Source organism: Chelonia mydas, chromosome 1, assembly GCF_015237465.2.
Source record: "Chelonia mydas isolate rCheMyd1 chromosome 1, rCheMyd1.pri.v2, whole genome shotgun sequence".
Classification (NCBI taxonomy): domain Eukaryota; kingdom Metazoa; phylum Chordata; order Testudines; family Cheloniidae; genus Chelonia; species Chelonia mydas.
In genome coordinates, this window is record NC_057849.1 from 337,565,372 (window position 1) to 337,592,902 (window position 27,531).

The 27,531-nt window shown below is 48.5% G+C and overlaps 1 protein-coding gene across 6 annotated transcripts in view; it reads right to left on the minus strand.

Annotated features, from left to right (window-relative positions):
* Positions 1–23,474: 23,474 nt before the first annotated feature.
* PFKFB3 (6-phosphofructo-2-kinase/fructose-2,6-biphosphatase 3) overlaps positions 23,475–27,531 on the minus strand; it is a 72,113-nt gene continuing 68,056 nt past the window's right edge. For all 6 annotated transcript variants that reach the window (XM_037889355.2, XM_043520733.1, XM_043520726.1 and 3 more), the window contains one exon: positions 23,475–26,347. In XM_037889355.2, coding sequence (XP_037745283.1) covers positions 26,318–26,347 — 30 coding nt within the window. In that variant the 3' untranslated portion in view covers positions 23,475–26,317. The remainder of the gene's footprint in view (positions 26,348–27,531) is intronic.

Consider the following 27,531-nt stretch of genomic DNA (forward strand, 5'->3'; position numbering starts at 1 on the left):
TTTTCCCCTTTTATCCTTACCCAGGGCAGGACATCTCCTTTCCTTGAGAAGGCACAACACACATTGGTTTTGCTTGCTGTACAAAAGCGTTCTTTCGGGGGAAGCTTTTATTCCCCTGACATTATAAAACAGGTCTTCAAGACGCTGTGTGCAAAATGACCACCATGGAACCGGAAACAGTGCAGTTTGCCTGCTTCCATTGCAAACCAGATAGTTACGAGTGAATCTGGTTTATGATTTTGCATCAAAACCATGTGAAATTGGCAGTTTCTTGAGCCTCAGAGTTTCCAGGCAAAGCTGGGTGAGTCTTGACTGTTATGACCTGGTTTCACTTGAGTTTCGGGATTGGTCTGAAACTGAAACTCAAGGCTTGGGTGTGTGTGAATCTACTTGTACTGAAAGTGAATCAGGCATTAGCCCAAACCTTAGCAAACTGAAATTAATGACCCTACCCTTCTATGCCAATTCACAGCTTGCGCTCATTCCCATCTAAATCAGAAGATGGTTTGTCATTGGCTTATATGGGGCAGGACTGAACCCTCAGCCTGTGCTACAGTGCCTGGCATGCCACTCCTCCCAGGCTTAGCTACTTTCTCTTTAGACTGAAAAGCTATAAAAGGTGTGTTAGCATTAGGGACAGGAAGAATTCTGTAACTGACTAATCCAAGTTAATTTTACTGGATCCTTTGTACATTTTGCATTGACCTCTCAGAGAATTAGTTTAAATAAAAAGTGAATGCATTTATCTGGAGTCAGTACATCTGCCATTTGTGCAGCCTACTGTCTGTAGAGGTGGAATATCCTCATCCATCTTAACCAGTAATCATGATCGTTGAGGTTAGAACCATGCAACTACAGGAAATTCTCCCAAATTTCAACTAACAGGGACTCAGTAGTAAAATGTATCTAATTCAAAGGAGATGATCAAGGGCCCAATTCTTACCATGCTACTGGCATAGTCTTTACTACTTTTTGTCATAAAACATGCCTAGTCTACGGAGGACCATTGCACCAGCCAGAGTGACCACAGTTGATGGCATCGCACCAGGCATTGTGTAGTGAAGTTCCCAGATCTGGCCCAATCCTACAAATCCATGAATCTCTGGGGTGGCCCTGCGAGCAGCGCCCGATAAGGTCAGGGTGTACATCACTTTGTGTGTCAGTTTGAGAGCACAATCTGCTGGGGTGGCTTGGTCCATCTTGGCGACACGGCTGAAGAGCATGCCATGATATGAATATGATGAGCAATTGGAGGAAGGCCAGATCTCTGCGAGATTGTGACATTTCGTGCTGATAGCGCATCTGGATAGCCACTCCAAGCCTGCCTACAAGAGGGTCCAGATTTCTGACCCAAATAGCAATACAGATAGTACACAGGTTTGACAGGTCCCAAACTTTGTCTTGGCACAAAGATGTTTCTGCATCCAGAAGCAAGACATAAACGTTGTAGTCTTTACAACTGCGAGGGACTCCAGTTTATTCAAAGGAGCTATCCAGGGTAGTAAAGCACTCCACATGGGAGTAGGGCCCAGAGCCTCAAAGGTATGTAGGCAACTCCCATTGATTTCAGTGGAAGTTAGGCACCTAAGTACCTTTACAGCTCTGGGCCGAAGTTTAAAGGACTCAAGCCTACGTTAGGTCAATGGATTTGGTGACAGATTGTTGAATGGAAATACAATTGCTCACAATGTCCAGTTGCTGGGATTGATCACTACCTGATGCTTCAGAAGAAAGGGAAATAATTATCCACAAACAAACCAAGTAAGGGCTCTACCAATAGTTCAATTCTGTATTAGGGTCAAAATTCTATCTTGATCTCTGCAACGATCAGTTTATGCCCTGACTAATGCAATTTGATTGTTCATAGAATCATAAAAGATTAGGTTAGAAGAGACCTCAGGAGATCATCTAGTCCAACCCCCTGCTCAAAGCAGGACCAACACCAGCTAAATCATCCCAGCCAGGGCTTTGTCAAGCCAGGCCTTAAAAACCTCTAAGGATGGAGATTCCACCACCTCCCTAGGGAACCCATTCCAGTGCTTCACCACCCTCCTAGTGAAATAGTGTTTCCTAATATCCAACCTAGACCTCCCCCACTGCAACTTGAGACCATTGCTCCTTGTCCTGTCATCTGCCAGCACTGAGAACAGCCTAGCTCCATCCTCTTTGGAACCCCCCTTCAGGTAGTTGAAGGCTGCTATCAAATCCCGCCTCACTCTTCTCTTCTGCAGACTAAATAAGCCCAATTCCCTCAGCCTCTCCTCGTAAGTCATGTGCCCCAGCCCTCCAATCATTTTTATTGCCCTCCGCTGGACTCTCTCCAATTTTTCCACATCCTTTCTGTAGTGGGTGGTCCAAAACTGGACACAGTACTCCAGAGGTGGCCTCACCAGTGCCAAATAGAGGGGAATAATCACTTCCCTCCATCTGCTGGCAATGCTCCTACTAATGCAGCCCGAGATGCCATTAATCTTCTTGGCAACAAGGGCACACTGCTGACTCATATCCAGCTTCTCATCCACTGTAATCCCCAGGTCCTTTTCTGCAGAACTGCTGCTTAACCAGTCGGTCCCCCGCCTGTAGCAGTGCATGGGATTCTTCCGTCCTAAATGCAGGACTTGTTGAACCTCATCCGATTTCTTTTGGCCCAATCCTCCAATTTGTCTAGGTCCCTCTGGACCCTATCCCTCCCCTCCAGCATATTTACCTCTCCCCCCACCGCTTAGTGTCATCCGCGAACTTGTCGAGGGTGCAATCCATCCCATCATCCAGATCATTAATGAAGATGTTGAACAAAACCAGCCCCAGGACTGACCCCTGGGGCACTCCACTTGATACCGGCTGCCAACTAGACATGGAGCCATTGATCACAACCTGTTGAGCCCGACAATCTAGCCAGTTTTCTATCCACCTTATAGTCCATTCATCCAATCCATACTTCTTTAACTTGCTGGCAAGAATACTGTGGGAGACAGTGTCAAAAGCTTTGCTAAAGTCAAGGTATATCACGTCCACCACTTTCCCCATATCCACAGAGCCAGTTATCTCATCATAGAAGGCAATCAGGTTGTTCAGGCATGACTTGCCCTTAGTGAATCCATGTTGACTGTTCCTGATCACCTTCCTCTCCTCCAAGTGCTTCAAAATGGATTCCTTGAGGACCTGCTCCATGATTTTTCCAGGGACTTAAGTGAGGCTGACCAGTCTGTGGTTCCCCAGATTCTCCTTCTTCCCTTTTTAAAAGACGGGCACTATATTTGTCTTTTTCCAATTGTCCGGGACCTCCCCCAATCGCCATGAGTTTTCAGAGATAATGGCCAATGGCTCTGCAATCTCATCAGCCAACTCCTTCAGCACCCGTAGATGCATTGCATCTCGCCCTATGGACTTGTGCATGTCCAGCTTTTCTATATAGTCCTTAACCTGTTCTTTCACCACTGAGGGCTGCTCACCTCCTCCCCATACTGTGCTGCCCAGTGCACCAGTCTGGGAGCTGACCTCGTCTGTGAAGACCGAGGCAAAAAAAGCATTGAGTACTTCAGCTTTTTCCACATCATCTGTCACTAGGTTTCCCCCCCTCATTCAGTAAGGGTCCCACACTTTCCCTGACCACCTTCTTGTTGCTAACATACCTCTAGAAACCCTTCTTGTTACCCCTCACATCCCTTGCTAGCTGCAACTCCAATTGTGCGTTGGCCTTCCTGATTATACCCCTGCTTGCTCGAGCAATATTTTTATAGTCCTTCCTAGTCATCTGTCCAAGTTTCCACTTCTTGTAAGCTTCCTTTTTTGTGCTTAAGCTCACCAGAGATTTCTATGTTAAGCCAAGCTGGTTGCCTGCCATATTTGCTATTCTTTCTGCACGTCGGGATGGTTTGTTCCTGTGCCCTCAATAAGCCTTCTTTAAAATACAGCCAGCTCTCCTGGATGCCCTTCCCCCTCATCTTAGCCTCCCAGGGGATCCTGCCCATCAGTTCCCTGAGGGAGTCAAAGTCTGCTTTTTTGAAGTCCAGGGTCCATATTCTGCTGCTCTCCTTTCTTCCTTTTGTCAGAATCCTGAACTCGACTATCTCATGGTCACTACTGCCCAGGTTGCCACCCACTTCTACTTCCCCTACCAATTCTTCCCTGTTTGTGAGCAGCAGGTCAAGAGGAACACGGCCCTTAGTTGGTTCCTCCAGCACTTGCACCAGGAAGTTGTCCCCAACACTCTCCAAAAACTTCCCAGATTGCCTGTGCACTGCTGTATTGCTCTGCCAGCAGATGTCAGGGTGATTGAAATCCCCCATGAGAATCAGGGCCTGTGATCTGGAAACTTCTGTTAGTTGTCCAAAGAAAGCCTCGTCTACCTCATCCTCCTGGTCCGGTGGGCTATAGCTTGTTCATATCCAGCATGAATTATTTGCTAATAGCAGAGCTGGTCAGAAAGTGGCATTTCTGTTTCATGAGAAATTTCAAACTTAAAAAAAATCATTCCAAATCAAAATTAAAAGTTGAAAGTTTGAAATTCCACATGGTGCAAAAATTCTGATTTTTTTTCAAAGTCAGAGCCATCTAAATGTTTCATTTCAATAACGTCCAATCACTTCCTTTTGATAATGTCAAAGCATTTCATTTTGCTACAGAAAAAATATTTCATTTTGGTAACATTGATTCATTGCACGTGGATTATTATATTGTAATATATTATAATGTCTAAATAAAATAAATCAGAACAAACTATTTCAACGTTATCGAAACAAAACAAGAAAGTCAAAAAAAAGTCTGCCTTTTCCCAATCAAAATCAACACATCCCCATGAAACATTTTAATTCGGACAAAATTGCATTTTTGATAGAAAACTCTTCCAGAGACATTATTTATTATTTATCAGAAAACTATCCTTTCATTTTAAAAAGCCTTCCACAGCATTGACCTCAGACTCCTGCAGCAGTGAGTCCCACAAGTCTCCAAATAGAACACATTCAAAGAAGCAATTGTATGTAAAATGTTTGTATGGTTCTGCTGGATTTTTAACAATGGTGTCATGAGCCCAATGTTAAGTGACCGTAAATTGCATTTCACTAGGAAGTCAGTTTCACTGTTGCACATTAACATTTCAATGTCTTTTCCTGGAGTCTAATTATTTATTTGCTGCTCGACCTAGTGTTGCTTTCTCGGTTCAAAACCCACAAGTGATGCACAGATAGGATGACTCATGTTATTATCTGAAGGCAGCTCAGTGGCCTGTTCAAAATGAATGTGTTGGTCTCTGTTTATTCATAGCGGACAGCTATCCGCATCGCAGAAAGTGTCAGCATTGTGAGCACTAATTGGCCCTCTAACTGGGAGTCTCAGCAGAGGTGCCTAGGACAGACTGGGCTATGGAGACTGAACTGCCCTCCAAATCAGCACACCATGGAGACAGATCGGCCCAGCAGTGTGGCGGAAGCCAATACCTATGCTGCAGATACGCATCAATGGATGATTTCAGACTCCAGAGCTGTCTGGCCAGCAGCCTTTGCATGAAAAGAAAAGGTGATTCTAGATGAACTTGGAATACACAAGCTCAGGTTTCCACCACCAAATCAGCTCTTCACACTCAGCCCAGCTTTTCAGCTGTGGCAAAGAGCCCAGTTCCTCTGAGGCTGGCTGGCTGGCATCCTTGCAGTTCTTGATCTTCTGCCTACCAATCATCAGCTGTGGTCCTGTAGCTGACAGACCACAGTGCAATGGGTCTTACGAGGCAGCAGAAACTGCACTGGCAGGCTGTTCCAGGGAAAGAAAGCAGCAATGGGGTTGTATGTGAGCCTGGCAGGGGCTGGCATCTTACAATGGGGCATCTTTTCCCGCAGTTGGGAAGAAGCAATTAGCATTCTACTGAGCCATGCTGCGGTGCTGCACTGCACATTCATGAGGACCCGGCAGCCCCGGGCTTCAAATATTCAGACACTGACATGCAATTGTGTGCTGCATTCCAAAGGATGAATAGCATTGGCCTAAATTCCAGACACAGCTACTCAGCACTGACACCCGCTCACAGAACACACACACACACACACACATTTCCCTTACGGCGTGAAGAGCTGTCGAAATTGTTAAGTCATGCAGAAGACACACTCTCCCTGTCCTCTCTAGCCCTCCCTCCACCACCACTTCACATGCTGAAATGAATTCTTTGTATAGACTTACACATGCCCTCCCCTCCCCGCCCCCAGCAAGCCATCTAGGGTGCCTAGTTGCAGTAGCAATAGGGGCCTTAGAGATACCATAGACAGACAGACAGCCCTTTATAGCATGTCTATTACCACCTCGCTGGCTGTGCATGGTGTTTTGAAAGCACCTCTCTCCGTTTTTCTGTGAGCTTCAGTGCAAGGGGGCGAGTGTGGTGTCAAGCGGGCTGCAATGAATTCTAGCTGCATACAAAGTAAAATCTTCGGGCGAATGGTAATGTGACCTGTTGGTTGGATAAGGGCACCAAAACAGATGAAGATCTTAATGAAACTTTACAATAGTAAACAGTGACGTTGTGTGGGCCCCGCCCAGCTTTAGTTGGAGTAAATTATTTCTGCCTTGCTTCCTATTATTTACGTCTCACTTGCCCAGGACTTTAGGAGGAAACTGGAAGACTCTTTCTTACAGTACTTTTAACGTACACAATCCAACTTGTCCTGGTCCATTTGTCGCCGACTACTGCTGGCTTTTTTTACAGATCATTTTATGTGACAGACTGAATCAGACTTTTGTTCCCCTGGACAACTTAGAGTACAGGCCTCTCCCTGACAGCTCAGTCCTAATGGGAGATCTGAGACTGGTCTCTGTCATAGAACCATAAGGTTAGAGGGGACCACAAGGGTCATCTACTCTAACCCCCTGCCAAGACATAGGATTTGTTGTAGTGTCCAGGCTCATAGTTGCTTGCAATAAACCCGTGTGCTGGTTTAATAAACCTGGAAAATGCCCGTTATTACAAATTAACAACGATGTTTGATTATTGTCTTATTATTTTATTACATATTTATGTGGCTACCAAAGTCTGCCAGACAACTTACAGACAAATGAGAAAATAAAGTCCCTTATCTGAGGAGCTTACAAAAAAGGGCTAGATTCTGACAGCTTTACTCACATTCATTGTATATTACTCTCAGAGTAAAGTACTACTCAGTGTGAGGGATAACTCAGTGGTTTGAGCATTGGCCTGCTAAACCCAGGGTTGCGAGTTCAATCCTTGAGGGGGCCATTTGGGATCGGGGCAAAAATTGGGGATTGGTCCTGCGTTAAGCAGGGGGTTGGACTAGATGACCTCCTGAGGTCCCTTCCAACTCTGGTATTCTATGATTCTATTTGAGTAAGAGCCCTAAATAGTGGCATCCCTTTATGGGAAACCCCGACCAAATTTAATCAAGATGAAACCAATAAGGTTGGACAGCCATTTATTAGGGTTCTACAGAAATTACTCTTCAGTGCCACAGGAGCTGATTGCCAGCTGGTGCATGATGTCAGAGCTCCACGGATGGAACTACGACAATTTACACCAGCTGAGGATCTGCCCCAGAGCATTCAATAGCGCATGAAATCCTTCCTCTAGGTCTTTTCGTACCTTCGTCCCATTCCACTGCAGCAGTGTAATTTGCTATTACATCCTGTAGAATTTCACCGTAAGGGCACAGATGACGGGCGGGATGGTGAGATGCAACAAGATGCAAATGGTTAAATCCATCTTGCCCTGTTCTAAGCACCCTTCGATCTGGGGAGGATTAAGTATTTTTAAACCTCCTGGAGAAAATAATGTTCCTTGCTAGCCAAAACCCATCTGAGGACGGTGGTTTTGCTTGCATATCAGCCTCCAACGTTGGAGGGTGTAATGTATGCACGAAGTCTGGTTTGGATCACATTTATGATGGGCGGAGGGAGGTTCCTTGCTGTTGACTTAGTTCTTTTGATAGACAGAGCAGTGAAAAGGCAAGGCCCATATCTGGAAATAGTCCCTATATTGACCAAAATCACAGCCTTACCTCTGGAATTTAAACTGCTTCTGGGAACATCTGGATTTTTGGTTGCACATATTCTAGTACTTTCATCCAGGGCGATGTTTCTTCACTCGATCATGATTATCATTTCTGCTCGTGTCTAAACTTCAGTGATACTTTTTGGTCACAGCCATTTGTTTGGGCCAGATGCTTGGCCTGTGTAAAGCTCCATTGACATGGATTTGAACATGAATTTAGCACTGGTACCAGGTCTGGCGTTAAAAATCCATGAAACTGAGATCTTTTATTTATCCAAAAGCAGAATGGGCAGCCACAATGAAAGCTTCTCCAATAAAGATCTATGCTGATCTGTAGGTCCACCATTCAACAAGGTCCATGCAATTTTTGGACCTTGGACAATGATGATCAATAGGGAAGCTTGTACTGAGTCTTCTAAGACTGCCAACAAATTATCTTCTAAAACCCTTTAACTAGGAGTTGGTAGGTTCTGTCTCATAGCTACGTGTTTGCTAGGAACTGAGCTGGGATCACCAACTCGTTTGACCTAGTCTAGTTTTTCTGTGTAATTAACTAGCTTGCCCACGGACTCAAGGAAGCTAGAATTAGAAAAGACGAACTAGCCCATCTCTAGTTGTGCGCTTGGCTTTGGGTCTAGTTGTCCCCAAGGAAAGGGGGCAAGTTACGAAATAGTTTCAGAGGGCCTGATCTGAAGGCAATGGAAATCAATGGCACGAGTCACCATCAGCTTTGACTCAAGGTCTTTGGGTGATCTTTAGAAACCTAAAACAGTTTAATTGGCATACATTTTAGTTCCATCGATTCTGGTCAAATTCACTAGGCGTTTGATTGGCAGGACAAGCTTGCCAAGTGTTGCTAAAGTGTAGGGAAAAGACAGGTCTGTGGAGCGTCTGTCAGTGGGTATGATACACCCAGGAGAGCATTTCACACACTGTGTTTGGGGATTGATCCGCTGTGACATTCCTGCAACAGGCCATCTCTGCCATCGCTCTCCTTTCTCCGAGGGTCCAGCACCGTCCTTCGTCCTCACTCTTTGAGACATCCTTTATGCTTCCTGATAGCGTATGGAAATCTTTGTCACACTTCCTTGGAGATTGTGGAGTAGAAAGTATCTCTCTCGTTCCATCTCTCCTTTGTCCCACTGGCTGCATAGTTACTCTTCTCTGGGGTTAGGCTGTGCTCTATGCCTCTAGTGCGTGGCCACCGAGGATACATCTTCATAGCACAGTTAGCTAAACTCTAACTAGCTGACCCAAGTGATGCTGATGCTTGAGGCAGTCATGCAACAATTCAGCAGTGGCTAATCCAATCACTCTGTGCTGCTAATCCAATCCCACTGTGTAACTCAATCGTTGTTCTGAAATCTTGTTGCTCTCGCTTGAGGGGGGCTAGAGCGCTGACTCAAGCCACCTGCTGCAGCGAAGTTAAGCCGGGTGTCCGTACTCATATTCTGCCTCAGAACAGGCAGGGGGACGTCTTTGCCGGGGGGGAATGCGTTTTGTTTGTGTGGGGGTCGAGAAGCGTAGTGGGGATGCTACCCTTGTGAACAGAGCTGTGGAGCACTTGCTGGTGGTCTGTAGAGAGCTGGTTTGTCCCACGGTCCTGGGCTATGCGGCTTTGTTTTTATTGTATTAAGAGCAAGATAACAATACATTCCACTCTGGCCAAACATTACATTTCCATGCAGGCAATCGCTGTGTCTGTCCAGGGACACTAGCCAACTGCCCGTGGGAGCAGGGGTGCTGGAACAATTTGTGTAGTGGGGGTGCAGAGAGCCATGGAACCAAACTATAAACTGTAAACCCTGTATATGATGGGAACCACTTCAAGCCAGGGGGAGAGGCAGTACCCCTCGTTCCAGCACCTATGCTTGGGAAGGAAGGAGGTCGGAGCAATTGCAAATCGGCGAGGAAGTGTGGCGTCATTGTTGAGCCAGGGTCTGCCCTAGGAAAACGTCAGGGGACCCCTGCTTTATAGGAACCACGACCGAGACTGACCTGCTCTATAATTAGTCCTGCTGGAAAACGAGACCTCCTGTTAGGAAGGGAATTTTATTTTTGGAAACGCTAGAAATAGTTCTAGTTGTAGCCACGTAAAGAACAAAGCAGGTTGGAAATACTTTGTAGCAAGCTGAAGAATGTTGAAGAAACTGCTCTGTACGATCAGAAGTGCTGGAACTAGGGGTGCTGGGGGTACAACTGCACCCCCTGGCTTGAAGGGGTTCCCATCATATACAGGGTTTATAGTTTGGTTCAATGGCTCTCAGCACCCCCACTATACACATTGTTCCAATGCCCCTGTGTATGATCAGAGGAAGTTTTTTTAACTCTCTGTGCCCGCAGACGGAAGGCGCCACTTCCTTAGGGCTCAGTAAGCACTGTCCTGTGGGCATGGACGACAAGCCCCCGAGGGCTCTGGAGTGTTAATGCCATTCATCGAGAATAAGCTGCCCCTTTAAGACTTCCCGGGTGAGAACCGAGACAGTGTGGCATTATGTTCTCCCTTCCCCCACTGCCCTGCCCAGAGTCCATTGACCATGTAACAGGGAGTAAGTGGTGTGATTTAAAACACAACCCTTGGTTAACAAGGGCAGAGCAGGAGCTGCACGGCTCCATTCTTCGGCCCCTTCCTTTCCGGCATGCAAATCCCCTGTGTCCGTAGTTGCTCTTCTCCACCTCGCACAGCATCTTGCAGAGAAGCATCGCCTGATCTCTCCCAAGATCCAATTAGAATCCAGGCCCTTCCGCCCCACGCCCCCCTTGGGAAGGCAGGAGTTGTCCTCCTCGCCCTTGCTCGGCCCTTCTGCAGTCAGTCGCCAAGGTAACGGAGCACAGAAACGAGTGGGCCAGCTATTTCGGGCCAGCTCCCTGAAGGATGGTTCAGCATCCATTAACCCTTTTGGAGCTGCGTGTTATGTGGGCAGGGGATGCTGATGTTCTCTTGATACATTCCAACCTCTGTCTCTGCCAGAGCGATTGGGGGTGGCGGGTGAAAAGATACCAGGGACTTCACTTCTCCCTCGTAACTCATCATGTAGAGCCCGCAGGCTCGCTGTTTTCCCCACATTTGGAATTCCCTGGGAGTTTCCTTTTCTTTCCCTCTCTGCACACAGTCGACATAGATTCAAGCCCATGGACAACTGCGCCATCTCTGTGCAAATGGAACAATCTTCCCTTTGCCTTCTGCGGTCTCAAGCTTGAATTTTTTTTGTAAGTCCCAAGAGATCACAGCCTTAATAAACACCACGCGGTGCGGTGAGTAAGGCCTCAGGTAACCACGGCAGAGGGGAAACTGTTGCATTATTAGTAGGGGTATGTCTGAGTGACTGACTAAAGGCACATCTCTCTATCCAAGGTACTTGGAGCCTCCTAGGACCACAGCATCTGGGCACCTTACATCCTTTAACAGTGTTCACCTCACAACACCCCCCCGAAATAGGGCATTGCCAGCACCCTCATGACAGAGATTTGCTCAACGTCACCCAGGAAGTCTGCAGCAGAGCTCAGGTCTCCTAAGTCCTAGCCCAGCGCCCTGTCCACTGGACCTCCTTCGCGATACAGCCGGCGGGTGTTTGAGCACCACTAACCCTGGAATTCCGGTTTTGTATCAAGCCGAGAGGAATCCGAATCACAAAACTCAGATGTGGACCTAGGGCAACATTTCTCAAATGCGCCCACCATGGCTGTGTGCGGCCACCAGGGGATTTTGGGGCAGCCATGACAGCCTCCTGTGCGGAGACTGGGGGGAGGAGGGGCACAAAGCATCGGCCCCTCCCTCCTTGTTGCTCCTGGATGCGCTGCCCCTGGAGAGAGGTGGGGCACAACGCTGCAGGAGCAAGCCCCTCGAACCACCTTGGGGGAGAGGGATTGGGCGGCAGGCTCCAGCAGTGGGATTCAGGAAACTAGCCGTGAGGCCCTGGGCTCCAACCATGGGGCAGCGGATACTGACCCCCCCGCCCCCCCCCCCCACACGCCCGACTCTGGCCACGTGGCCCTGGCCTCCAGCTGTGGGGCTTCGGCCTCCGGTCCCCGCTGCACAGCAGCAGCCGCTGATCCACGGCCCCGGCCGTGCGGCCCCAGCCCCTGGCACTGATCCCCTGCCCCAGCTGCATAGCATCAGGCGCTGACCCACGGCTCTGTTCCCAGGCTCCGGCCATGTGGTGGTGGGAACTGGCCCTGGGTGCCGATCCCTGACCCTGGCCGCGCAGTAACGAGCGCTGGCTCTGGCCGCGGGCACGGAGCCCCGGCCCTGGCCGCATGGCAGCAGACACCAGGCTGTGGCTCTGGCCATGCGACAGTGGGACTCATCACCCATCCCCATTGCCTCTGGCTCCCGCTGCCTCCCACAGCCCTGTCCTTATCTCCCCCCCCAAGACCCTGCTGCCTTCCTGGCCTCACATCCATCACCCCCATTGCCAGGGCCCCCGCTGCCTCCCCCGGCCCCGCACCCATCCCACCATCACCTCTGGCCCCTGCTACCTCCCCCTCTGGCGCCCCCATCCAGGGCTTAAAGGGTTCTGGGGCTTGCTGAGAAATGTGATATTAACAAACATGCAAGTATCACTTCTCACAGCAGACCTACTAGCTATCTGTGAAGAGTGATACTTGTATGTCTGTTAATGTCACTTATCACTTTTCAGAGCCTCCCAGGTAGCTATTAAGTGTGCCGTGATATTAACAAATATACAAATATCACTTTTCACAGCAGGCCCCAGGATTCACTGAGCCCTGATGTGGGGACGGGGGGCCGAAGGGGAAGGCGTCGTTATTGAGTCTGCCAAAAAACCTTACAAATATACATTACAATGATCTGGATGTTAATTGTTTTTCCTAAAGTTAATTAAGTATTTTACCAAAAAAGCTGTCAGCGCGGCCACAAGTGAGAGTTGGTAGTCGCACTCTGAGGCCACCAGAAATTTGTTGCGAGAACCCCTGACCACGGTGCTGGAACGAGGGGTGCTGGGGGTGCTTGAAGTGGTTTCCATTATCTAGTGGGTTTATAGTTCGGTTCAATGACTCTCAGCACCCCCACTATACACATTGTTCCAGAACTGTTGGATGTGGATTTCCAAGTTGGGGGGCTGGAATTCAAGGCTCTGGTTCTGTCCCTTCTCCAGGAATAAGAACAGAGGAATTGCCACACCAGAGCAGCGGTCTGCATAGTCCAGCATCCCATTTCCCACAGCAGCCAGCGTGAGAGGACGTGCCAGGAACCCTGTAATGGATGAGGTGACCAGAGCAAACTTTTCCTTTATCTCTGGCTATCAGTTGGCTCATGCCCTGAAGCTTGAAGGTTTCTATCCCTTTTCTAATTGTGGATGTGCTCCTTAGCTGAACCTTTTGTTAATCCTACTAAGCTCCAGGCCCGAGTGCTATTTTGTGAAAATGACTTTCACAGCCTAGTTACCAGCCATGTTAGCAGTTTGAAATGTGTTGCCTTTTGTTTCACTGCATGGCCCTTGAAAGCGAGGATGGGTTGAATGAAACCACAGCTAGGCGTGCCTGAATCACTTCCTCTGCACCTCTTAGTCCCTTCCATCATCTTCTTGCTAAATTAAATGGCCCCAATCTTGTCAATCTCTCCCTCCCTCCAGCAATCTTTCCTTGGCTCTGATCATTTTCACTGCCTGTCTCTGAACTCCTTTCTGTTATGAGGTAGGGAAACCAGTATTGAAAATTCTCACTTTCTCTCTAGTGTATTCTCTTCCCTTCCATTTTTTTTTCCAGTGGGAGGTGGGGGGGGGGTTAAGGGAAAGTAAAAATGTGACAGGGGAGACCCCTGAAAATTAAAAAAAAGATCAAATATTTGTCTACAGAGCTGGCCTGTGCTGGACAGAGGGAGCCAGTCTCTGTTCCTGGACCCCCACAGAGCCAGCCCAACCCAGGCAGAAGGAGCCAGGGTCTGGTCCCGGAGCTTCCCGGAGCCAGCCCAACATGGGGAGAGGGAGCCAGGCTCTGGTCCCAGAGCCCCACAGAGCCAGCCCTTTGATCCCTGGAAGCGCCGTGTAAACATAATCAGCAGTTTCCTGGAGCCCTGCACTGATGCAGCAAGTTGTCGGTGATGAACTTGTGGGCAATAAACTGTATCAGCCACTTGGCTGCTTTCCCTTTGTGCCTCTGAAATATTGTATGGCACAGAGGCTGGCCTGCTCTTCATTGAAAGCAATTAGCCATGAGGTAAGAGATGTTGGCTCACATCGGCTATGGAGACTCATTTCATGGCAAATCCCTAGCCGTGCTCTGTCTGACTCATACTGTAAACTCCTGGGGGCAGGGAATCTACCCATATATTTTGCTGTTAATCAGTTAACACCATTGGCGCTATGTGAAAATCATTGCCAGTACAATAAATGCAACTGCTTTGCAGGTGGTATCCTGCTGCTGTTATGATGCCTTCTCCCTCCATGCAGCCTGTGATGGTTTATCAAACATATAGGAGCGGATCCTGAGCTGGTGTAAATCAGTATAGCTCATAAGACCATCAGAACGGCGATACTGGATCAGACAAAAGGTCCATCTAGCCCAGTATCCTGTCTTCTGACAGTGGCCAATGCCAGGTGCCCCAGAGGGAATGAACAGAACAGGGAATCATCAAGTGATCCATCCCCTGTCTCCTATTCCCAGCTTCTGGCAAAGAGAGGCTAGGGACACCATTCCTGCCCATCCTGGCTAATAGCCATTGATGGACCTATCCTCCATGAACTTATCTAGTTCTTTTTTGAACCCTGTTATAGTCTTGGCCTTCACAACATCCTCTGGCAAAGAGTTCCACAGGTTGACTGTGCATTGTGTGAAGAAATACATCCTTTTGTTTGTTTTAAACCTGCTGCCTGTTAATTTCATATGGTGACCCCCTAGTTTGTGTGTTATGAGGAGAAAATAACACTTCCCTATTGACTTTCTCTACACCACTCATGATTTTATAGACCTCTCTCCTATCCCCCCTTAGTCATCTCTTTTCCAAGCTGAAAAGTCCCAGTCTTATTAATCTCTCCTCGTATGGAAGCCGTCCCATACCCCGATTCAGTTTTTGTTGCTCTTTTCTGAACCTTTCCCAATTCCAGTATATCTTTTTTGAGATGGGGCAGCCACCTCTGCACGCAGTATTCAAGATGTGGGCGTACCATGGATTTATATAGAGGCAATACATTTTCTGGCTTATTCTCTATCCCTTTCTTAATGATTCCCAATATTCTGTTCGGTTTTTTGACTGCCGCTGCACACAGAGTGGATGTTTTCAGAGCACTATCCACCATGACTCCAAGATCTCTGTCTTGAGTGGCAACAGCTAATTCAGACCCCATCATTTTATATGTATAGTTGGGGTTATGTTTCCAACATGCATTACTCTGCATTGATCAACATTCAGCTCCACTGAAAGGAAAGGGTGCTGCATCAGTTACCCGGCTGAGGATCTGGTCCACATAGTGCAAGAAATCAGTGGCCACCTAGGGATTCACAATTGTTCCTATGCCGCACATTTGGCCATTCAGAACTTCATGGCAGCAGGACTAGCACTCGAGTCCTTCTGCTCCGGAAGCAGAGACATCTAGCACTTAGCTGTCATTGTGACAGGTGCCATACAAACCTGGCATTTAGAGAGAGTTAAAGGAGAATCTCCGTCAGCTGGTAGCGCTAGGTGGCCTATGACACACAGTTGAGCAGTGCCGCTGCTGGCCAGCCGACGGGACTGCTACAAATGCACAATAGTAATGATGATATTCATGTCTAAATTGGGGCCTGATTCTGCGGTCTTGCGCCATGTACCACTGACTCCCTTCCACTCTGTGTGCGTGAGAAATGCCTGAGCTGGGACGGGGAGACCCTATAGCTAGCAGGATCCAAGCCAGCTTACAGACTGGAGGAAATTTGTCCCTTGTGTGGTTCCACGGCTGATTCTGAATGCCCTTCCCTTGAGGCCCTAAAATAGGGTGACCAGATAGCAACTGTGAGAAAACGGGACGGGGTAGGGGGTAATAGGTTCCTATATAAGAAAAAGTCCCAAAAAACGGGACTGTCCCTATAAAAATGGGACATCTGGTCACCCTACCCTGAAATAAACAGGATGGCCGACGAGAGACAAGGAAAACAAACCAGCAAGTCCTGGGCTGTAAGCACCCCTGCCCCCCACTCCTGTGTTTGCGAGGCACGCGGACCTGTAACATCAGGATCAGCAGCTTTGAATGTGGCCTTTGGTAACCTACATGCTGTGGGCAGGCGGGGGCCGGTGCAGCTGAAAGAGGATGAAGTCAGATGGGGGGTTAGAACAGAGCAGCCAGACAAAATCTAACTGCCATTACCGAGCGGCTTTCGCTGCTCCCCGGCGTGTCCCACCCACTCCCAGAAGAGTCCATCGAGCCTGGAGAGTTGGAATAACTGTTGCTGAATGCCCCCATCCCACTCTCCCCAGCAAATTGTTGGGGTTCTGGTCCTGACTTGGCCACTCCTAGGACCTGGCCAGGAAGAGTTGAGCCAACGCCACAGCCAGTGAGCACCCCCCACGTGTTGTCCATCATGCTTCCCACAACCTCCCCACGTGGAGCAGCAGGACCACTGGTGTTTCATAACACGTCTCACTCTGAGGCGCTGCTTGGAGGAGTGCAAACAGCCGCCCTGCGATGGAGAGTTTGGGACGGGTTATCTTTTTTTGGCGGGGGCAGACAGCAATGGCCTAGTCACGAGTGGACCTGGCTGGTCTCCAATCTCTAAGATCAAATCAGTCCTGAACTTTGGGTGGTGAAAGCACCAGGTGTGACTGGAAACTGCAGCTTGTTTAATCACAGCCTATCTCAGTGGGATGCTTAGCTGAGCTCTATCCATCTCCTGGAACGGTTTTGCTCTTCCCTCAGAAATCAATCCCTTCGGCCCCTTGCCTGGAGCTCTTGTCACTCCCTCCTGTTTGTCTACATCTTGCCGGCATTTGGGTGGCCAGATCTGAAAGCCAGATTCCAAGCACAGTCGCACCAGAGCTGCATTGCAGAGAGGAACTAGCTCATCCCTGCACTAGGTGGCAGGAACCACTGATGGTAACGTCCATGCTGGTGGCTGATTTTTTTGCTCCTTGACTAGCCAAAAAATTTAGCCAAGTTTACCTTGTTTCCTTGCCACAAAAGCCAAACCCCCAAAACTTGTCCCATGCTCTCAGCCGAGAGGTGCACAGAATCTAGAAACGTATGGCTGGACAGGACCACAAGAGGTCGTCTAGTCCAGCCCCCTGCACTGAGACAGGACCAAGTCTACCCTGCTCTTTAAACTCACTAGTGCCTTGGATTCCACAACCTCCCTTGGAAGCCTGTTCCAGAGCTTAACTACCCTCATAATTAAAAAGTTTTTTCCTAAGATCTAACTTAAGCCTCCCTTGCGGCAGATTCAGACCATTATGTCTTGCCCTACCTTCAGTGGACATGGAGAACAATTAGTCAGCATCCTCTTTATAACAGCCCGTGGCATATTATCAGGGCCCCGCTCATTCTTCGTTTCTCAAGACTAAACATGCCCTGTTTTTTTTTAACCTTTCCTCATAGGTCAGGTTTTCTAAACCTTTTCTCATTTGTGTTGCTCTCCTTGGGACTCTCTCCAATTTCTTAAAGTGTGAGAGGGGTTTGAAGTGCCTGTCTTCAGCTTAAGTAACACCTACTTCTGGAGGGCTCTCCTGTTAAGAACATAAGAACGGCCCTACTGGGTCAGACCAAGGGTCCATCTAGCCAGTATGCTGTCTTCTGACAGTGGCCAATGCCAGGAGCCCCAGAGGGCATGAACAGAACAGGGAATCATCAAGTGATCCGTCCCCTGTCACCCATTCCCAGCTTCTGGCAAACAGAGGCTAGGGACACCATTCCTGCCCATCCTGGCTAATAGCCATTGATGGATCTATCCTCCATGAACTTATCTAGTTCTTTTTTGAACCCTGTTATGGTCTTGGCCTTCACAACATCCTCTGGCAAGGAGTTCCACAGGTTGACTGCACATTGTGTGAAGAAATACTTCCTTTTATTTGTTTTAAACCTGCTGGCTATTAATTTCATTTGGTGACCCCTAGTTCTTGTGTTATGAGAAGGAGTAAACAACACTTCCTTATTTATTTTCTCCACACCCGTCATGATTTTATAGACCTCAATCATATCTCCCCTTAGCCGTCTCTTTTCCAAGCTGAAAAGTCCCCAAAAGTCCCAGTCTTATTAATCTCTCCTCATATGGAAGCCTTTCCATACCCCTAATCATCTTTGTTGCCCTTTTCTGAACCTTTTCCAATTCCAATATATCTCTTGAGATGGGGCGACCACATCTGCTTACGGTATTCAAGATGTGGGTGTACCATGGATGTTGTTGCACCATAAAGGTTCACTCCTTTGATTTTATCCTTTCCCGTGTTATACAAACGTAGCTCTACTTGCTGTGACGCCTTGCAGAACTGGCTCAGCTGGGAACTCTGCTGTCGTGGCACCCACAAGTTCCGTGACTTTGCTACTGCTGATGCAGCTTGCAGAGACTGGTGAATGGGCGAGGATGAGATTGTAAGAGCAGAGAAATGAGCCTCCTGTCAAGAGTAACCTTTAAAGCTGCACTGCCTGGAGGAACGTCTCCTCTTTGCAAAGGTACAAAATGTACCGCACAAAGAAACGAGTCAGGGGAGCGAGGGGGCTGGATGCTTCGTAACACACCCGTGTGCTCCCCATGTGCAGGAGCTGAGGGCTCTCAGGCCAGACCAAAGCACCTTGGTAAGAGGACTCTTTAGAGATGACTGTTCTGAACAGAGGTGGGCGAGGACCTCACCAATACTTCCAACAATATTCAGTCCAGTCCGTTGTGATCACGTCCCTTCCACTTTCTGCCAACGTTCGAGGCACCGAGGTAACTGGCAGGACTGGTCCTGGAAGCAAGAGTCAATACTGGAGCAATATTCCAGCAAACAATCGAGACCACGCAAGAGAGATTACCAGGAGAATATACTGGCAACCCTCCTGCTGCATCCTTGAGTCTTATACGAAAGAGCAGCCATGACAGGTCCCAGGGGTGGGATTCACAAAGGTACTCTACCTAACTCCCATTGATCTCCAAGGCCTCTCCACCCAGTAATGGCAGCGGAAATGCATGACCTTTACGTGGTGGGGCTGGAGCAACAGGAAAGAGGATGCAGGAAGAGTTTATGAGAGATGCAGAGGCCTCCTGAGGGGGTGTGACACTCAGGGGCTATCACTGCTGTGCATTCTGTTCCATAGCACAGGTAAGGATCCTGATTGGTCGAGACTTGAGCAAGGATTAGCCCCTTTAAACCAAGTCTGTGCCCCAAAAGTTCTCTCTCCTGCACCTACCACTGTACCATGCAAATCTCAGAAGCTGTTACCCACAGGATGTATTGTACCCTAGATACGCTACGAGAAGCTCAGGTGGCCCTCTTCTCCTTCCCGAGTAGATGACTTGCTTTACAGCCAACAGGGCATGTATCCTCCAGTCACAGAACTAGATCCCTGGCTGGCACTGGAATCTCCAGCCACCGTGGGGTTAACACATAGACCTTTCTACGGTGGCTTCCTCATGAGTTGGGCACTGTTGGAATAATCCCATTGGCACAGGCAGAAATTGGTTGCCGATGCTGTCACACGTGTCTCAAGAACCTTAACATGCATGACGGGCAGTGACCGGTGTAACGCGGATCTTGATGCAACAGAGACTTCAGGGCAGCAGGAATTTCCTGATAGCCTTGAAAATACCTTGATCCTAGTTATGCTTATGCAAGCAAGCTTCTTATCTGGGTAAGCAGAGCAAGGTCAATGCTATCTGGACTTTCTGCACAGCTCCTGCTCGTCTGGTAAACAGGGGAGGCAGCGTGCTCATATGTTGTGGCTAACGGCTATTATTAGCTTTGGGTAACACATACGAGAGAGATTTCTTTTTTTTTTCAGGACAGCCCCCTCCAAATAATGCAGACATAAATGTCGAGCTCCATATGTATTTAAACATTTAATATTTCAAACACAGTGACAGTGAAAGCCATTGGTGTCCCAAGCTGGAGACCACAGTCCTGTTTATCCACAGAACGGGTAACAGTGGCAAGTTCCCTGCCATCCCCATTTCACCTTCTGCAAAGGTGCTTCAAACCTGCTTGGAGGGTTGGTGTCTATTGGGGAGTTTGGTCTCTGGGCCTGTTTAGGCTTCTATGCAAGAGGCCAGCTCCTCAGCTGGTGAAAACTAACTTAGCTTCATTAACTTCAATGGCGCTATGCTGATTCACACCAGCTGACCATCCGGCCCAAGGAGTTTATCACTGGGGGGCAGATTTTGCCCTCCATTACCTCAGAGTAAATCCACAGCAGCTCCCCTGAGCTTAATGGAGGCAAGGAAGAGCACAGTTTAGCCCTTGGTGGTGGTGTTTCTGCAGTGTACCTATGTTCCCGCCCCAGGAGGGTCCACAGCCTCGAGATGAGAACTGCCTTGATTAGAGAAAACAAGGAAAGTATGCCTGGATTGTAAACTCCACCTGGAATGCTGCGGCCCGTGACCATGAATAAATGAGCAAGGTTCAGGGTTAGCTTTACAGGAGCATTCCAAAGTTTGGACACTTATCCAACCAGGAGGAACCCCCTTTCCTATGGCTCAGACACCCCCTACCGGACCGTGGACCCTCATGGGGCGGAAACATTGGGATTGCCTCTTTTTCACGACTTCTGGATTTTTCCTAGGCTGGCAGCTAGGCTGACTCTCCATCTCCAGCCCCATCCTCTCCTCAGCTGCAGGAGCAGCTGTCTCGACCCCTTCCTTCTGGCTTTTTCCAAAGGTGACTGACTGGCCTGCTCCCTCCTTGCACTGGTTTGGGGGCTGGCTATGAGGCCTAATGGCTAAATTTCTTCAGCAAAAACTGGGTCCCAGATCCTCAGCTTGTGTGAATCCACACAGCTCCCCTGACACAGCTCTATTGACTTCAGTTTATCCCGGTTGAGGATCTTTAAATGACCCAGTGCCCTGTGGGGCTCTGATTGTAAGGGTTTTGTCCTGCAGCAGTGCACTCTGGGAAGTCTTGTCCAGTGAGTTTCTGGACGCTGTTGCTACAGTCGTAAGGTTGGGAGCAGGGGCTGGACAAGTCACCTGCCTCCCAGGAGAGTTGGAGTAGGAAGTAGGCCTGTCAATTGGCTCCTCAACAAGCAAACAAAAATTCATGGAGAACAGCTCGCTAACCATCTGTTGAAGGGGAATTCTGGGAGCTAGTCCCTGTCAGTCCCTGGCCCATGAAAACAGGAAGTGGGGAGAGAAGCAACCACCCAATTGCCTTCCCCACAGGAGCAGGCTAGGAGGACACCAAGGATCTTAGAAAACATGACACAAAGCACCACGCACGATCCTCTGCTGCTGGGACGTTTTGCCGCAGACCCAGCTCACGCCCGCCAAGCGGATAGAAGCAGAGGAAGCAGCAGCCTGAGTGGGGACCTTACTGCTACCCCGCAGGGAGGATTCCCTCCCCCACATGCTGCTGGCCCTAACACCATCACCACCACCCCAAGACCGGGGGGATGGCCACAGTGCAGGAGTGAAGCAGTGCAGGCAGATTTGTGTTGCAGTGTGCCTAGGACCCTGGATTGCCATAATCCAGGCCTGTAGCTGTGGTGTGTTCTGGAGCGGGGATGGAGCAGGGGTTTATAAAATGCAGAACCCTCCAAAAGTTCAGAGATTTAAACTACAGCCAAAGCATCAACATGTTGCAACTTGGCCCATCTCAAAGAGCTGCTCTAAACCAGCCCAGTTGGGATGGGGCAGAGGGTGAAGCCTGACTTGGACTAACCCCGTCTGCAAAGCCTATTTATGGGGTGCACCACCTCGAAGGTATAGGAGGGGCCAGTGCTGTGTCAGACAAAGGGTTAATTAACAGAGATGAGCCCGAACCAGCTGGGTCCAAACCCTTCTGGACTGTGGAGACATTCACAGCCACATCCAACCTTTGCAACTGGCTCCCATCTGCCCAAAGGCCCAACCCGATGCCCCCACATTGTGGGGAAGCTGGAACCAGAACTTGGCTGCTCAGGCCTCTCTGTAACAGCAGCTGAGGATCTGAACCTCTCCCATTCAAAGTAACGAGGGAGGTTTGCCAATCGGCGTCAGTGGGAGCAGACCTAAGCCTTGATGGGGAGGTATCGCCTCAGAGAAACAAAGTATTCTTTGGTTACTGTTCTGCTGAGGCAGTAAAAGCCCTTGCGGGGGAGCTAACCAGCAAAACTCTCTCCCGGTTTTCCTGCTCTCTTCTGGTTTGGCTGATGGTCTCCAAAGAAAACGGCGTGCCAGTCCTCTGTCTGCTTTTAGCAAGGAAAGAGAAAAGAGGGCTTGAGTTAAAAACTTTAGCCACCTTTGAATACATGCTCAATGGCAACTATTAAATCCATTTCACATTCAAACCTGCAGCGCAAGGGGTGCGACTGGTCTTAATGAGACCTCTTTCAAGAGGCTGGGGCCATTAAGCCGTGAGTCCTAGTTATTCAACTGAGAAATAAACCCCGTAGGTCTGACGGTCTCTTAAATCCAGAGTAGGCATGTACTGTACCCACTAGGAAAGCTGCATGACTGAATTTTCTTCCTGCTCTTCCAGTGCATGGGGATGTCCATCCAGATGTGATATTTTTAGGGGCAGGGGCTGTGTATTTTTATCTCCTACAGTACCAAGCACACCAGTGGCAGGCCCCTAATAGCAAGACACTTCTGTTTTACAGGGAGTTTCTATTGCACTTTAAGCTAAATAAAAGTGGGCCAATTTACAAAGGTGCTGTACATCAGTAGCTTCCATCAACTGCACTGGAAGTCTTCGACACCGAAGTAGAAGTGGTCTGATTTTTAAGATCTGCCTAACTTTGGACACCCTCCCTTGAAAGTTCTGAGCAGCGTGGGTGCTAAGGGTTCCACAGGAGTTTTCCCACATGAGCTGGATTTGGCCCCTGGCTGTGACCACTACCCCCACCGTTCTGCAGTATGCTGAGTGCCTGCCACTCTCCCACCCAGAAGTGACTGACTCAGGGTGTCTACACAGCAAAGAAAAAGCTGCACTTGGCCCTTGCCAGCTGACTGGGGTTTGCGGGGCTAGGACTGCAGGGCTGTTTCATTTCTGGGTAGACTTCTGGGCTTGGGAGACCCTCCCACCCCATAGGGTCCCAAGACTATACAGCAATGAAACAGCCTTACCCGTGTACAGTAACATTATTTGTATTCAAGAGGTGCTTGTCAGTGCGTTAGGCACAGCAGGACTTGTGGCACCTTAGAGACTAACCAATTTATTTGAGCATGAGCTTTCGTGACCTACAGCTCACTTCATCGGATGCATACATCCGATGAAGTGAGCTGTAGCTCACGAAAGCTCATGCTCAAATAAATTGGTTAGTCTCTAAGGTTCCACAAGTCCTCCTTTTCTTTTGCGAATACAGACTAACACGGCTGTTACTCTGAAACCAGGCACAGCAGGGAAACCATGAATGAGAAGAATACCGTTGCCAAAGGAAGCTTCACGCCCATGTATATTTCAACAAGGTATTTTATTGGTCCAGCAACTGCAAAATATACAAATTTCTGAAAGGCATACCCTGTTCTTAAACTGGCACAGCTTTCATCTCAGGCAATTATTCCAGACATATATACAGAATACAAGTAACATATCACAAGTCAAAATAAAATAAACCCCAAAAGACCTACCCTTCTCTCCAAGCTCTGCAGTATACATTAAATAAATAAACAGCACTTCGCTATCAAAATTATAAAAAAATAAATTCAAGTCTCACAAAACAAACAAACGAACGAAGTCACTGGTGTGGTTCAAGCAGCCCCTTCTGCCCACCCACCCTGTCTTATAATGGCACGGCCCATGCCCAATATTTGCTCTAGAATTGGTGTCAGGTTTCCAGGGGAACACGATGGACAGAGAACCAATCCCAGGAAGCCCCTTTGCCCGCCTAACTCCCTCCTCTTTGCATCGGGGGATTGGTTTCAAGCGATATTCCACCACTTTCCCTTTCAAGTAAACACACTCCTTTTCAGACAGATTAACATTATTTTTTGTAGGCCCCACCAATATGAAGTTATTTTCAGAACCGGAGATAAAGTTTGTTCTGAAGTTTGGGTGTGTGTAAAATGGATCACGGGCCCTAATGTTTGCGTTTGCTGCGTTATCTTTCCGTAGCAGGGGGAGAAAGTTAAGCTCCTCAGGAAGCAGTTCAAAAGATAGGTCACTCACTCTCTAACAATTAGTCTCTCTAAAACGAATGAAACTAAATGGCAGACATAAAACACGCAGGCAAAAAGGGAACTCTGGATTTATCAGCTATTCAAAAACAAAAATCTTCCACTTCATCATTACAAGAATAGCTGTATATAAACAAACCTCACATTGGCAGATCACCAATAAAAATATCTTCAATGGTCGGATATGGGCTGAGAGAGCCACTACCAGCCCTTCCCTGGTGCTGCTTTAAAAGGTACAAATGTACAAAGCATTTTCACTGTGCAAGACTAAAGCACTAGGCACTGCGGTTCACCTTGCCAAAGAAATAACCACATTCCACCAGAGCCTTTCTGCTCCCATCTGCAGGAACCTCACCTACTAACCGTTACCTGAAGCAAGAATGAATATAAAGAAATAAAACGAACAAGAATGGAGAACTCCCCAGTACCATGCTGACAGCTCAGGACCCCGCCCACTTTGCTAATGGACTGTACGGTACCTCCTCTGCACTTTAAACCGTTAAGACAATAACGTATTGCTTGAGCTCCACTCGGCTTTTTGGCTCAGCGCTCGCGCACCGGAGAGAGCGTGCGGCGGGGTCAAAAGAGAGCACGGGGACTAGCCAAGATTTAGGGCTTGGCAGGCCAAGGGAAAAAATGAGACACTACTTCAATATTCTCCTCCTCTCCCCGTTTCTGGAGTGAGGCCGGGCTGGAGAAAATGCTGTACAAGGATAATACAAGCGCACACGGGCACACAAACTTCTGCACAAATGACACAGTAGTGGTTATTCTTGGGTTTAAATCCCTTAACTTGAAGCACAGAACAGACGGCCAAGAAGAGACTCGCATACAGAACAACTGGAAGTTGGCCAGTCCCTACAACTAGTCCATAAATTAGTACCTCACACCCACCCTCCTCCCCTCTCCACAGCTAACACTGTAACTACCCACTGCTTTGCAGTCTTCATCTTTCAGCTCACGCAGTACAGCATCCAAGTATCTAGGCTTCATCTGTAAGAGGCAGGATGGGGGGGGGAGCACACCCCTGCCACATGTAAAGTGCAAAAACAAGCAGTTTATAAAAAGAAACTATTGTTTAAATGCCTCTGATTGTGGATTTTTCCACACACACACACAAAAAAGAACTTGCTCTTCACAGACAGACCTCGATGCAATCCCAAGAGGGCTGTGTGTCTGCCAAACCCACCTAACCTAGCCTAGCCACCTACTTTAGAACAGTAAATCCTGCTCAAGCACAGGGTAAAAACCTCTGGGAAGTAGAGGGTGTGGAGATTAATTACAAGGAAACGCCTCTTGGGTCACACAGGCCTGTGCTCCTCCCCTCCCCCAACCTAATCCAAACAACAGCAAAGTGGGGCTTCCCCCCCAATCCAAGCCTCACTGCCATGTCAAGTCAGCAAGTGGCTCAAACCATCTCCCCTCAGGCAGCGCATCTCAGGTCGAGGCTAAATGCAGATTCCATTTGTTTCCGAAGCAGACGTACACACTCGGCAGATCCCTCTGATATTTACAGAGCTGTAAGATTGTTTTGTTAAAAGCGGCCGTAGAGTTCGGCTTGAACAGCCAAAGATGTTGCCCAACTGTCTCTGCCCTCAGGTCACGTGCCCTGAAGAGACTGGCTGCGTGCGTGTCACAGGCCATCGCTGGTACCAATAAGGAGTGTCCGGTGCATGGAGGAGTTAAAGACACCCCTCCCCTTTTGCATTTCTCTGCTCACCCTGCCTCCTCCACATATATACACACACGAACGGGAGGAGACGGGGCAGTACCAGCCATCCCTGCAAGGTCATGTCACTTATACACAAAAACAAAGTCCAGAAACTCAGTGCACTAGAAGCACTTTACAGCTTGCTAAGATATATCAAACACCCAAGGAGACACACAAAGAGATGGCCTATGGATCTGTTGTTGAATCCACTTTTTCCAGGCTGATGAGCTCTTCTCTCTCTCTCCCCTCCCCCAGCTCAATCCAGTCCAGTCGGCAGATGAACAGCTGTGGTAGAAGCAGCCAAGGGGCAACCTTGGAGTCGAATGGAGGAGTACGATACAAGCAAACATCAGAAATGACGATGAAATGGGGTCGGCATCATCTGTAGGCTTCCAACGGCCCTGAAGAAATCACGATTGCTTCTGGGAGCTGTTCATGTTCTTGCAAAGAAAGAAACAAAGCAGGGGTTGGATTTGCCCTGTAACTCGGAAACCAAACAGCAAGAAACACAGCAGCATCCTGTACATGCAGATGGGACATGGGGAAGGGAAGGCTAACAGAGCCACTGTAGAAATGACTGCAAAAGCATCTACTAGGGAGGCAGGTCAGACAATGCCCACTGCGGGAACGGCCATGATTAAAAAACAAAAAAGCAGCAGAGGAGATTTTCATCAGCATGCCGCCTGCCTCTTACCCTTGGCCCGCTATTGTCTGTGTTCATGGCCCTCGCTTGTGTCATGTCTGTATTTAGACAGTAAGTGCCTCAGGGCAGGGACTATGTGCCAGATTCTGTACTGCAGAGTAATCAACACCAGTGCAGCGTGGACGTGAAATGCTACCCACTCTGCACAGGCATAAATGAATACACAAGGGTGGAGACTCGGGCTCTGGGTCTTCCTTTGTTTCTCCAGACCTCCTAGCACATATTGGAACCCTCAGTAATTTGCACTAGTAAAGCTGAACCACCAGTTCTCATGTCAGCAAACCTAGGCTAAGCACTATCCTGACAATGGCTGAATGAGACATGAACACACTGGCTGCTCCAACTGAGCAAAGGAGCTCGGCTTCCCATAGTCTGCCTCACCGTGAACTACAGATTAAGATCTCCAGACTTTTCACTTGCCCCAATACTGTCTTTAAAAAGCACTAGGGTCTTCCATTGCTGCTCAAGTCTAGACACCATCCAGCTATAGACCTCAACTGTAGCTCTTCAGAACTGCTGTTGCAAAGACATCCAGTGAACACCAAGGTCAACTAGAAAAGCATTTTCTAATCCATGCCAAAGAGGTGGAAAGGATGCAAGTTTCAACAGCTAAACACACTAGTCACAATGCAAGACTGACACCCTCTGCAGTGGTCACAACACTGAGCAGCCCCCCACTAGATATGGGATATGAAGGTTTGTTGCGATTGGCAAGTTATCCACGTCACAACATCCCAGGGAGGGGAAAAGGGGGAAGAGACCAGTTTCTCAACAGAAATCTCAGTCCTGGCTGGGTTTATAGCATGGACCAAGATACAGAAGTGGGTTGAGATGCTCTCACTGCTATCCACAGAGACAGGGTCAGGCTAGGGAAGCCAGAGCATGCATTGAGCCATTTACCTTGGAAATATTAGTAAAGAG